Here is a 14,357-nt window from a genome sequence, read left to right as displayed (position 1 = left end):
CTAATGGAAATTGAAGACTTATTTTTTACCTTTTAGAAAAGACTACTTTTCCATGTGGGATTCCCAGGTAATGTTAGTGGTAAAGAATCTGCCTGCCAATGCAGGAGACACTAGTTGGATCCCTGGGTCAGGAAGATCCCCTGGAGAAGGAAGTGGAAACCCACTCCAGTATGCTTGCTCGGAGAATCCCATGAGCAGAGGGGCCTGGAGGGCTGCAGTCCACAGGGCCACAGCGTCAGGCATGACTGAGCAACTGAGCGTACATGTTTGCATCCTTTTGTAGTAGACGGCTACCTTACAGATATGATACTTATGTTTCCCAGAAATGATGCCAAAACAGAAATGTCTTTCTAATTTGTCACCCCAAACCAAGAATTACTTTAGAAAGGAAAAAGAATGAATAAACTTGGCTTTTGTAGGTCTATCAAAAAGGGAGGAAACGATAGCACTCTGATATTAAAGCTTTGGTGCTCGAATTCCAACTGATAGCCTTTTATTTTTACCAGCTTTTGTGTGAACAGTAAATTTCAGTGGACCAAATTTATCTGTCACATTTTCTGCTTTTAAAATGTTCTATATGCAGGAACTATTTTATCATGCTTTTCAGTTCAGTTCAGTTCAGTCGTGTCCGACTCTTTGCGACCCCATGAATTGCAGCATGCCAGGCCTCCCTGTCCATCACCATCTCCCGGAGTTCACTCAAGCTCCTGTCCATCAAGTCGGTTTTGCCATCCAGCCATCTCATCTTCTGTCGTCCCCTTCTCCTCCTGCCCCCAATCCCTCCCAGCATCAGAGTCTTTTCTGATGAGTCAACTCTTCGCTTGAGGTGGCCAACGTATTGTAGTTTCAGCCTCAGCATTAGTCCTTCCAATGAACACCCAGGACTGATCTCCTTGCAGTCCAAGGGACTCTCAGGAGTCTTCTCCAGCACCGCAGTTCAAAAGCATCGTGCTTAGGAATCAGTAACCTCATATTCATGTTCTAGAAACCTCAATTCAAAATTCAGTTGTCTTTGACTTTTCTCTTTTTATCTCATTTTGCAGGAAAATCAAAACAATTTGGGGGGGGCTCTATTTGCCTTAAGGGCACCTAGAACGATTCTGATCATTATTTTTCTTACCTACAGTGCTTAGCTGTAGGTGTAAAATTATGGTTTTAGCAAGTGTCAAATACCATTACGAATAGGAGCTTTTTTAACATTGCCTTTGGCAATGGTAGTGGTTACTGGCATAGTTTTCTTTGGCCCTTATAGGTTAATGTTCCATATTTTAATATCCTCACTATGATACAGAACAGCAACATAAAGTGCAGCTTAACAGTTTTCAGGACTCTATTGTAAGCTAAAACAGAATCCACACAAAGCATCTAGATGTTGTTTTGTGCTGAAAAGTCGAGTCCTTGTTGGTCCCTGCTAGGCACTGTGTGCTGGCCGAGTTCTAGCTGGCGTTTATATTACAGCGTTTCTTTCCAGTCAGTGGCGATGGAGGAGGCAGTATTTCAGTGCCTGGCGGTTCTCCTGTGCTGCGTCATCCACTTAGACTTCTTTCTAAAGGTTTCCCTGCCCTGCTCAGGCAATGCACATCTTTCTCAAACTAAGAATGGTGAACCATCTCCAGCTCTGTGCTTCAGTTTCCCCCATGCAGATGAGTGCTCAGTGTCTAAAATAGCATTTACCATGAAGTGCTAATAAGCCTTTTTTGTAAAAGTTTATCATGATTAATTATTATAAATCATGGAGTTTATGAGTGAATCTTTCCTCTTGAAAAATTGTGTATCTGTTGGTGTGGGTGTGTGATGGAAGCTCTGAACTACGAGATGGATAAGGTACTATATACTGTAGTCTTTATACCAAGCCTATTTTGGATCACTGAATTTGCCATGTGGCTGCAAAAATTTGAAAGACCATACTTGGTCATTATTTGGGTCAATATGCATATTTTCATCAGCAGATATTATAGTCAGTATACTATTCCAAAAATGGATAATCTTTTATTTCTCAGAAAAATGTGAGTATTTAGGACTGATTCAGAGTTAAGAATTACATCCTTAATATACTTGGGAAATCCAGGCTTTGTAAATTAGATACAAGATGCTATTAGAAATATAAACTCTGCTTCTAATGCTACCAGTTCTAAAAATTGCTCCTAGGAACTGAATTGTTGTTGAAATGAGAATGCCAGTTATAGTAAATAAGGTTCTTCGCTTTACTGAGGCTTTTATGCTCTTGGTTTCAGACACTTGCTTTCAATGGCAGGCTCATTCATTATGAAGGCAGTGAAAGGCAAAATGTTTAGCAACCAGGCAAGAAAAGAAAAGAGCTGGAGAAGGAACTGCAGAACAGAATGAAATGTCAAGAAAAAAAGCATGTGCAGGGAAACAAGGATGGAAAGGAAAAGATCCAGAAAGAGGAGATCCAGAGACAGCAAGAGAAATCAGTGTGAATTCAAATAACCATGTTGTTTTCTCATATTAGTAGAGTAACGTTTTGCTGTTTCATGGCTTGTTCAAGATCAAATTTTATTTTTACCTGTATGATCCTTTTGAAAAGACTTTTTTTGCACAGAATAAAATGCTGTAACTCTCATTGAATGTACTTGTGATTTTGGAAACTTCAGACAGATTCCTTCAATGTAGAAAAGTAATTAAACACTACCAAGACTCGAAATAATTAACAAACATTGTGTGTTAGATTCTGTGCCATACCAGTAGGCTTGTTGCTTGGTTGGTTGAGGTTTTTAGTAACAGTGGGGGTTTTTCTTTTGAGGTTTTAAAAAAGTACTTGACAAAAGGAGTTCAGTTCAGTTCAGTTCAATCGCTCAGTCATGTCCGACTCTTTGCAACCCCATGAACTGCAGCACGCCAGGCCTCCCTGTCCATCACCAACTCCCGGAGTTCAGCCAAACTCATGTGCATCGAGTCAGTGATGCCATCCAGCCATCTCATCTTCTGTCGTCCCCTTCTCCTCCTGCCCCCAATCCCTCCCAGCATCAGGGTCTTTTCCAATGAGTCAACTCTTCGCATGAGGTGGCCAAAGTATTGTAGTTTCAGCCTCAGCATCAGTCCTTCCAATGAACACCCAGGACTGCTCTCCTTTGGGATGGACCGGTTGAATCTCCTTGCAGTCCAAGGGACTCTCAAGAGTCTTCTCCAACACCACAGTTCAAAAGCATCAAGTCTTCTGCACTCAGCTTTCTTCACAATCCAACTCTCACATCCATACATGACCACTGGAAAAACCATATCCTTGACTAGATGGCAAAGTAATATCTCTGCTTTTTAATATGCTATCTAGTTTGGTCATAACTTTCCTTCCAAGGAATAAGCGTCTTTTAATTTCATGGCTATAGTCACCATCTGCAGTGATTTTGGAGTCCCCCCAAAATAAAGTGTGACACTGTTTCCCCATCTTATTTGCCATGAAGTGATGGGACCAGATAACATGATCTTTGTTTTCTGAATGTTGAGCTTGAAGCCAGCTTTTTAACTCTCCTCTTTCACTTCCATCAAGAGGCTTTTTAGTTCTTCTTCACTTTCTGCCATAACGGTGGTGTCATCTGGATATCTGAGGTTATCGATATTTCTCCCGGCAATCTTGATTCCAGCTTGTGCTTCTTCCAGCCCAGAGTTTCTCATGATGTACTCTGCATAGAAATTAAATAAGCAGGGTGACAATATACAGCCTTGACATACTCCTTTTCCTATTTGAAAACAGTCTGTTTTTCCATGTCCAGTTCTAACTGTTGCTTCCTGCCTGGGGAGGGGGAAGAAAAAAAACCAACTGAAAAAATGTGTTCTTATTCTCTTCTTTAGCCAACTCCTTGACAATTAGATCCTTCACAGTGACATGCATTTTAAAATAAAGGGGTATTGCTTTATAGATAAAGGTAAGACACTTGGGAAAAACTCAGATTTTCAGGATAAAATAGAGTCAGTTTTCTCTTTCTGGGAGCATAGGGATACTTAGCAAAGACTCTTGGGAGATGTGGGAGAAGGTTCTTAGCTATATCTACAGTAGAAAAGAAAGGGTTTTCTATTAATAGCTCTTCTCTCCTTTTTTGTTCATCTGTCCTCTCCTCCCTTTACAAACACACACACATGTGCGCACACACGCAAACACACACACCCATTCATCCCTCTCTGACTGTCCCTTGGCACTATGATACACTGACTGCCAGCTTGCTCCATGGTGAGCTGGACTTTCTATTTGGTTGAATATTGACCACAGACTTATAAATAATCTTTAAGCATATTCTCAGAATTCAAATAACCAGTCTATTTATCTCTCTTTATATATATACTTCCAATCAGTATGTTTTTTTATATTTCTACTGCTTTTTGTGCATCAAGAAGGAATACATTTTATAATTTTGCAGGAAATGGAATATCAGTTTATCTTGATTTGAGTAAAACTTCTGTTTTGAAATAGTGATATTTCTGATTTTTCCACACTTGTAGGAGTTCCTCAGTCTTCATGAGGTTTGTTGGTTGCTTTCTGTACTGATTTTCCATTTGTTTTACAACCACTTAATTGGGAAAAGTTACCATATTTTAAGACCCCAGATCCTTTTGAAAATTCTGATTTTGTCTGCTACACAGTGTCCTTAGGTGAGAAATAAAGTGGTGTTTATTTATACAAAAGCACGCCTACCTGTGAAATCTGTAAATCACCCGCCAACGTTTGTATAGAAACAGAACAATTTACAAGGCATTTTTTCCAGTGTGGATTCATTTGTTTGCTCTTTGTAGCACCTTCCCTTTGCTCTAGGTAAGGCCTAGAGAAGGACCTGCCAATTGTAGTCTCTGCTTCCCAAGGACAGGGAAGGTTTGGAGGCTTTGAGGTTTCTGGCATGCTCTGAAGCTTTCTGTGGAAGCCAGGAAAGACTCAAGCTGAGTTTTTTGGGTAGAGTGTGGAGAAAAAAATAAAAAGCACTTCTAGCTTTCTGTAGGTATTAGGTCTAGACAAAACAAACACCTGCAATCTCTGATGCTGGTACCTAGATCAATTTCTTACGTGGTTCATTTAATATTAACACATAAATGATTGGGTGATTTTTGCAGAGACTAATGCCTGATGTAAGTGGATATTTGAAACATCTGTGGTCAGTGATGTTCAGGTAACAAAAGATGTGTGACTACGTCTGTGGTCAATACATTGTTGACAGTACCAAGACTGTTGGAAGAAATGTCCACAATTTATGTTGATTTGTGGTGTTCAGTTCATGAAGGTGAAAGTGATAGTCGCTTGGTTGTATCCCATTCTTCAAGACTGCATGCAAGTAGCCCGCCAGTTCGTAGAATTCTCCTTGCAAGAATGCTAGAGTGGTTTGCCATGCTCTCCTCCAAGGGATCCTCCCAACCCAGGGATTAAACCCAGGTCTTCTGCATTGCAAGCAGATTCTTTACCATCTTAGCCACCAGGGAAGCCCATGAATATCTCCTAATTAATCAGTTGCTCTTGTCTTTCTGTTCCAAGAGATAGTCTGAGAAAAAAATAAACAGAGCAGAAGCAGGCTAATACTTCAGGAGTTAGATGACCAAATAGCAATGTATTTCCATAAACAGCTAGTCTTTCATAGGCTCCATATTGGTACTTCATTCTCCCCACCTCTATTCATGAACTTTTATGCAGTCATGTTTATAAAAAGAAATGCCTTTCATATTGTGCAGGTAGATACTTCTCTCTATTTCATGTAATGTCAGGTCACAAAATACATTTATTTTTGAGAGTCTCTTAAGACTGAATGAAGCAGAAACAGTCACAGTTTTTTAATCCAGTGATTCTGTGCCACTTGCATATCAATAGGACAACTGTCTTTAGTGAACTTGAAATTGAGCCATATTTCTCTGGGCAAAAAATTGGATCTTCTTGAGTATTCAATTTGTGAAGCATATTGCTTTTGAAATACTTTGGCTGTCTGCCACAGGATGTCCAAAGATGTTTTTTGGTGCAAATATCTTCATTCCTTAGGGGAAATAAGTGACTTTTCCCCCTTAGTTGAAAGAAGAAAGAGGCAACCTGATTTTCCTTTCTTTTAACTAACACAAGACAATCTTTATTTGCCAATCATTTGCTTATTGTGGTTTATATCTGTACTTGATCCAACACCTCTTTGAGAATCAAATTAAAGCAGCTGTGTGCCTTCTTAGCAAGAAAGATGCCCATATACCTCAGTTTGCATGCAGTCTTATAATGTTCACAGATCTAAAGCTCATTTATAGACACCGGATAAGAAACTCTTCTCTCTCTTAGGATTCTAGAGATATTACTGGTGAAAAAAAAAATCTTAATTTACATATACTACACATTTTATTGGAGTTTTCTTTTTCCCATATATTTGTTCATAGTTGGAACTTATTGAATGGCTAATCATTTCTTGTTTATTAATAAAATCTCCATCCTTTATTAGGAGTTAATATTAGGTTATTGTTCATCTTTTCTAGTGTTAAACATACACCTTTGAATAGAATACAGAAGAAAGATCAACTAAGTTGTATGCATACAATATGCTAGATAAATATCCAGCCAATAAATAAATATGTGATTATAGAAAAAACTGGTAGAAAGTAGGTTAATTTGAGGAAGAGCTACAAGTGAGATATGAATGTTGATTCATTGTAATTTCTGATTTGTTCTATTTACCTTAGTTATAATAGAGAAATAACTCTGACAAGATTTGATAGAATTTACAAGGTCACTTGCACCAGGAAAATTGCCCAATAGCTGCTATGATTTGTGTGGGGATGTTTTTCTTAGCTACTTTCCCCAGTAGTTTTCTCATTTCCTAAGTAAAGCAAGAATGTAATGACATGAGATCTGCCACCTGGAAAATGTTTACCCAGAAAGAATTAAAGGGCAACTTGTAAAGTAATAGTACTTATACTTGAGTTTCTGAAACAGTATTGAGAAAGAATGAATCATCAGGGCAGCCCTCTGCTCCCATGTGAAGGGACCCATTGCTCCTTGTCATGCCTGGAAAGGCGAGTCGTCGTTAGTTTTTAGTTCATATTTCTTCATTCTACAGGTTGCCTTCTCAGAAGTTCAACTTTTAAGAATGTAATCAGCTTAGGAATCATGCATTTTCTGCTTATTTTGGTCATGCCTCCTTAAATTCCTAAGTCCAAGAAAAAGAGATGCAGAACGGCTTCCTATTCAGAGCATCTTGATTTTCTTATATTTGATTGTATATATCAGCAGCATTTGATTCGGGTGAAGGAAATGACAGAAAACCTTTGCAGTCTTCAAATCTGGATCATAAGATGTCAGAGCCTTCTGTTACCTAATTTGACATCTGTTATTTTATGGCTCCTGCAAGCTCCGTTGGTGCTTGAAGTTGCAACTTATTTAGACAGTTCCAAAGATAGGTTCAGCTTATCCTCTAATTCTCTTATACTCAGAAATAAATGTGCTTTAAAATTTTTTAAAATATCTTCCTTTGAGTATTTGATACATTTAAAAATTATTTTAAAACTGTCTCATTAGAGTGATTTTTCTCCTTGATTCTTTAAATTTATTTCTGATTGCTTTTCATTTTATAGTGCCTCATAATATGTTCCTAGCTTTGTTCCCATCTGTCAGGACTTTGTATTTGGTAATTGTTGATCCATAAATTAATAGATCTCCTACTACTAGAGCCCCGTATAGAAATGGGCAGTAGAATTCTTTAGTAAAATGAAAAATCTTCATTTGTGCCTGTGGTCTACCCTGTGCATTGGTATGTCATGGCTGAAGTCCATCCTAATTGGCTCTTGCTTAAGCAGTGTTTACATGTTATTAAATATTCTGAATACCACTATGCCTAAAATACACTTTTCCTGAATGAAATAAGAACTTTTCTGTTTTAATATACAGTCAGGTCCCTAAACATCAAAGCTCTGTCATTTTTTACTTTTTTGTGTTTAATTTCAGCTCAGAATTATTTTGCTTACTAGTTATACATTTTTAGCTTATGCCATAAAAATAAAATCATAAATAAAAGAGACATTGAGATAAATTAAGAATAAATTTTTATGGTGATGAATAGTATCAAAGAATTTAATAGATCTTAAAACTACAAAACAAACAAAAAAGAACCCTAAAGATCATCACTCTGCCTTAGCTGCTGGCCCACATCAGAGACCTGAGAATAAAATCCTGGTATCTTCGTTCCCAGGCTTCCCTGGTGGCTCAGCGGTAAAGAATCTGCCTGGCAATGCAGGAAACACAGGTTTGATCCTCTGGAGAAGTAAATGGCAACCCACTCCAGTACTCTTGCCTGGAAAATCCCATGGACAGAGGAGCCTGGCAGGCTACAGTTCATGGGGTTGCAAAGAATTGGAGATGACTTAGCTACTGAGCATGCACACCATAAATTATTTTTTCTGAACCTTTTTGAGAATTTTGTGCAATTGAAAATGAACTTTGAAAATTGGATAAAATTCTATTTTTCATCATCTTTTACACTTCCTTTTAAAGGGTCTCAGCCACTGGGCCAGTGAGATGGCAGGCCATCCCTGTCTGTGTTCAGGTCAGTTCAGTTCAGTTCAGTCGCTCAGTTGTGTCTCCGACTCTGCAACCCCATGGACTGCAGCACGCCAGGCCTCCCTGTCCATCACCACCAACTCCCGGAGTTTGCCCAAACTCATGTCCATTGAGTCAGTGATGCCATCCAACCGTCTCATCCTCTGCTGTCCCCTTCTCCTCCCACCTTCAATCTTTCCCAGCATAAGGGTCTTTTCCAATGAATCAGTTCTTCACATCAGGTAGCCCAAAGTATTGGAGCTTCAGCTTCAGCATCAGTCCTTCCAAAGACTATTCAGTACTGATTTCCTTCAGGATGGACTGGTTGGATCTCCTTGCAGTCCAAGGGACTCTCAAGAGTCTTCTCCAACACCACAGTTCAAAAGCATCAATTCTTTGGCTCTCAGCTTTCCTTATGGTCCAACTCCTACATTCATACATGACTACTGGAAAAAGCAGAGCTTTAACTAGATGGACCTTTGTCAGCAAAGTAATGTCTCTGCTTTTTAATATGCTGTCTAGGTTGGTCATAGCTTTTCTTCCGAGGAGCAAGCATCTTTTAATTTCATGGCTGCAGTCACCATGTGCAGTGATTTTGGAACCCAAGAAAATAAAGTTTGTTATTGTTTCCCCATCTATTTGCCATGACGTGATGGGACTAGATGCCATGATCTTTGTTTTTTGAATGTTGAGTTGTTTTTTTTTAGCAGCATGGTTACAGCCCAGAGTTTTATCCGGCAAACAAAGGATAGTATACCCTCGAGGCGTGATGGCACACCGACCCCAAAGGAAAGGCCTCAATCCAGCTTGGCTTCCTTCTTTTATACATTTGTCTTCTCCCCCGACCCCCTTGAGTTTGCCCTGTGCAAATTAGGCTGGCCAAGAAGGGGGCATGTTTGTTTCACCTGAAGTTCTCACTCTGGTCTGTGGATCTTCTTTTGTTCCACTTCTGTGGGCTTTTCTCTTTCTTTGTCTTTTAGCCACACCATTTTGGACTCCTTTTTCCTATTGTAACTACCTAACATTCCCCTGTCAAGAGATGGGAGGCCCAGTTCTTTGCAATAGGGGCGTCAAGATCTCTCTGGCTACTCCCTGCTGAGCTGGGACACAAGGGGCATTGGGCCTCCCCCTATTAGCCTCAAGCCTCAGAGTCCTTTTAGCAGTGTCCATCTAAGCGTGAGTGATATCTTCCATGGTCGGGTGTAGTTTTATATATCTTTGTTGAACTGGCACTGCATGTTGTAGCTAGTTGACCTGGGCAGAGACAAAATGGGTTAGACAATTGACAATACATGCAGCAATCACAAGCGGCATCGATATGGTGATAACAGGGATTAGTAGGGGTACTGGTCAACTCCAATCCCCCCTCGCCAGGAGAAGGATCCCCTAAAAAGAGATTGTAGCCACCCCAAGAACTCTCCAGCTTGTTCTCTGAGATCCCGTAGGTTCTGAATATTTTTCTTGAGGACTGTGGGACTTCATTCAACTTGGCTGGAGGTATTTACCCAGAAACAACATTTCTCATTCAAGATGGCTCAAGTCCCTCCTTGTTTAGGGTTCAGGAGATCTATCTCCTGTCTGATTTGGAGTATAACCCCTACCAAGCTGTGTTGGCTCGTTAGAGCTAGCTGAGAAATCTTATCCCCAGAAACTTAATTTTGGGGCTGTTCATTAGAATAGCACTCGTCTGTAGTCCTGAATAGAGATCTGAGATCTCCCAGGGGCTCACAGGTGTACTGAGTGTCCTCTTCTGGTTTCTTCCATGGCTTGACTTGTTCTGTCCTGATACCTTGACTGCTGTGGGGGTAGAAAGTAGTACAGGGTAGGGGCCCTTCCACGTGGGCTGGAGTTGAGCCTTTGGGGACCCATCTTTCCAGACTTTGATTTTCCAGATGCTGACTGCACTCCAGGGAAGCCCTCTGGTAAACCCCCAGTCCTTGGATGTTGGGTTTTAAGCCAGCTTTTTCACTGTCCTCTTTCACTTTCATCAAGAGGTTGTTTAGTTCCTCTTTCCTTTCTGCCATAAGGGTGGTGTCATCTGCATATCTGAGGTTATTGATATTTCTCCTGGCAATTGATTCCAGCTGTGCTTCATGCAGCCCAGCATTTCGCATGATGTACTCTGCATATAAATTAAATAAGCAGGGTGACGATATTCAGCTTCGTCATACTCCTTTCCCAGTATGGAACGAGTCCGTGGTTCCGTGTCTGGTTCTAACTATTGCTTCTTGACCTTTATACAGATTTCTTAGGAGGCAGGTAAGGTCTCTGGTATTCCTATCTCTTGAAGAATTTTACACAGTTTGTTGTGATCCACACAGTCAAAGGCTTTGGCATAGTCAATAAAGCAGAAATAGATGTTTTTCTGCAAGTCTCTTGTATTTTCTGTGATCCAGCAGTTGTTGACAATTTAATCTCTGGTTCCTCTGCCTTTTCTAACTCCAGCCTGAACATCTGGAAGTTCTCTGTTCACGTACAGTTGAAGCCTAGCTTGGAGAATTTTCAGCTTTATTTTGCTACCGTGTGAGATGAGTGCAATTGTGTGGTAGTTTGAGCATTCTTTGGCATTGCCTTTCTTAGGGATTGGAATGAAAACTGACCTTTTCCAGTCCTGTGGCTATTGCTGACTTTTCCAAATTTGCTGGTCTATCGAGTGCAGCACTTTCACAGAATCATCTTTTAGGATTTGAAATAGCTCACCTGGAATTCCATCACCTCCACTAGCTTTGTTCATAGTGATGCTTCTTAAGGCCCACTTGACTTCACATTCTAGGATGTCTGGTTCTAGGTGAGTGATCACACACCATCATGGTTATCTGGGTCATTAAGACCTTTTTTGCATAGTTCTGTGTATTCATGCCACCTCTTCTTAATATCTTCTGCTTCTGCGTGCTGACTTTTGGATTCCTCTCTTAGGACATATAGAGTTTCAATTAATAGCACTCCACTGCAGTTTTTCCTTTTCTCGTAGAGATATTAACTTGAACTGAGAGTGCAAATAACTCTTAACAGGAATTGATCCTTGTTTTCCACTTGTCTGTGAAATATCAAGTCCCAAATATTAACCAGATTTTTCATTCATATTTTTAGAGATTACTATTTATGCTTGATTCAAGATCAGTTTTATATCCCATAGTACAGCCATGAGAAAGAAGATGAAAAATGGAATTCTTTTTTCCTGGTGCTGATTTTCTTCTCTCAGCACTGTACACAGAGCATCACTTTCTAGTCTCCACTCTTGGCCTTCCGTGGCCCCTCCATAGCTGAACTCCTGACCCAAGTTGCTGTTGTGTCTCTCTTTTGTGACCCCATGGGCTGTAGCTTGCCAGGCTCCTCTGTCCATGGGATTTCCCAGGCAAGAAGAGTGGGGTGGGTTGCCATCTCCTTCTCCAGGGGTTCTTTCTGGCACCAAACTTGTGTCTCCTGCATTGCAGGTGGACTCTTCACCACTGAGCCACTGGGGAAGCCCCCTATCCCAGATAGCCGTCATAATTTGGGAGCTGTTGCCCATGGCTGTTGCCCTCAGGAATATTGATTGACCTTACAGAGTTGCATCTTCCTGCTTGTCCTGCCGCGCTATTTCCTGACTCATCCGCTGGGCTCTCCACTGATGCCCCTTCCTTCTTTCCATCCTTCCCCTTCTCTGGAGAGCCTCCTCCTCTCCATCCCTTCCTCCTCCCCTAGTACGTGCTCCCCCTAACCTCCTGATTGCCAGTTAAACTTTTTTTCCATATCCCATGGATCCCTTTTAGGGCTTCTCCTTGTTACTTATGATATACTGAATGTTTGTACATACAGTTTAACTTTTTCTTAAGAACAGCTTAGCTAGTGGGAAAAGGTTACCCTCACTCTAGGGCTTTTCTCTAGGAGTAAATGCATTTTAACACTGATCTTCTCCAGAGAGTTTTTCTACCTTTGATGCCTGAGCTGTGAATGAACTCTAAAGGTAGAAATAAGGCTGGAAGAAACCTCCTCATATGGACTTACCTATGAGCAAAGCAAGAGAAGACAGTGCAGGCCTTCGTTCTTAAATCTCCCCAAATAGAGCCCAGGCCCACCCCCCTTCATTGGCCAGACCAGAAGGTCAACTAGAACTTTACTCTTGGTTCTGCTGGACACTTGGGCATGTCTGATTTTTTATTGACACAAGTAAGAAGAGATTTGGTGACCGAATCTGTTAGTGACCATTTGATTCCTATAGAATGAGAGGATTTTCCCTCACCAACAGGCATTTCTTTGTTCTTCATATTTTTGAGTATTTCAGCTTCTGACTTGAATACTTTCTATATTGTAACATACACTTCATTTTCACTAGCCTTCTGAAGAAATTACTGTTATTCCCATGTTAATGTCACATGAGGAAATCAGATCTAAAGGAATGGTCAAATTATAGGTTTTTACCTTCCATCTGACTACTGGTTTAGTTTGGGGCAGCTGACAACTTCACACATGGTTTTAGTAAAAGATGCTCTGGAATATGTCTGATTTGAAGCAAAATAGACCCCGGGGGAAGACTCAAGGTTGTAGGGGAGCAGGATGTCCCTTTGTTTTAAAGCAGTGTATCATAACAAGGAGCCGAGGTTGTCATGGTTTGATGGAGGGAATGTGTGAAGAAATGTGTGTATTTTCAAAGCCGATGAAGGTTGGTGTTGATTATTATCAAAAGAATCTTAAGGCTCCATTCATAATCATCACCATGTCTTAAAGTTGGTTGTGTTCTATTATTGTTGCTGTGTCTTGAGCAGTATAGTTTCTCTAATGTTCATCCCTTGTAAGCTCCTTCTAAAACACCTCATGGATGTGGTGCAGGGTATTATGGCTCCTAAAATAAGACCTCGAACAACTTCTGGAGATCAATCATGTCAGTGTAGGGTGACTTTAGTTTTCCCAGTTAATGTCTTTGAAACCTGAAGCATTATCTCCTACATGTTTAGGCTTCCCCATTATGAAATGTTGCATGCTGATAAACAGTAGAAATGTCTCCCAACACATGTTGCTGCATGAACTGTTTCTTAATTATTTATAGGAACTTAGAGAAATACATAATAAGCAGCAACTCCAGAAACAGAAGTCCATAGAGGCTGAACGCCTGAAACAGAAGGAACAAGAACGAAAGATACTGGAATTAGAAAAACAAAAAGAAGAAGCCCAAAGGTGAGCCTTTTCAGTGGATTGTGAACCCGTCTGGAAGGAACTTTAGGTACTCACTACTCTTCGCTGAACTTCTCCAAGTTCTTACTGCACCAGAAAGAGCCCTCAGTTTTTAATGTGTGTGGCTCACTGGTAAAGAATCCACCTGCCAGTGCAGGAAACAGGTTTGATCCCTGGGTCGGGAAGATACCCTGGAGAAGAAAGTGGCAACTCAGTCCAGTATTCTTGCCTGGGAAATCCCATGGACAGTGAAGCCTGGTGGGCTGTAGTCCATGGGGTTGCAAAAGCATCAGACACAACGTAATGACTAAACACAAAACAAGCAAAAGCATATATACATATAAATCTTTGCATATATAAGTAACCTCTAAAGTTTTCAGTTGGTGCTCAGAGCTCTCTCAGGCTATGATTATGTAGATAAATGGAATTACACAAGGATTTAGGCCTATTGATATGCCTGTTTGCATGCCAGTGAACAAGATACGTTTTTAGTTCACAGCCTTTTAATAACAATAGCCATCAGAGTCTTGGGTTTGAAATCAAAGTCCCTGATCTCACTGGCCACACAGGGTTTCTCCAGTGGGGCGAATAGTGTATACCACCATCTTCCTTTTTTCAATAGCAAATGAAATTTGAGGTCAAAAGGAGAAAATTTGCTGTTGTTGCTGCTTAAGATCCAGACACATTTTTGTTAGTTTCTGTCTGAATA

At 40.5% G+C, this 14,357-nt stretch overlaps 1 protein-coding gene across 1 annotated transcript in view; it reads left to right on the top strand.

The window, feature by feature from the left end:
* ITSN1 (intersectin 1) overlaps positions 1-14,357 on the top strand; it is a 241,535-nt gene that overhangs the window by 133,822 nt on the left and 93,356 nt on the right. Inside the window, exon 17 of the mRNA XM_052646278.1 lies at positions 13,524-13,651. Within this exon, the coding sequence (XP_052502238.1) occupies positions 13,524-13,651 (128 nt within the window). The remainder of the gene's footprint in view (positions 1-13,523; positions 13,652-14,357) is intronic.

This window comes from Budorcas taxicolor, chromosome 1 (genome assembly GCF_023091745.1).
Source record: "Budorcas taxicolor isolate Tak-1 chromosome 1, Takin1.1, whole genome shotgun sequence".
NCBI classification, from domain to species: Eukaryota; Metazoa; Chordata; class Mammalia; order Artiodactyla; family Bovidae; genus Budorcas; species Budorcas taxicolor.
This window is presented reverse-complemented; position numbering and strand designations above follow the sequence as displayed.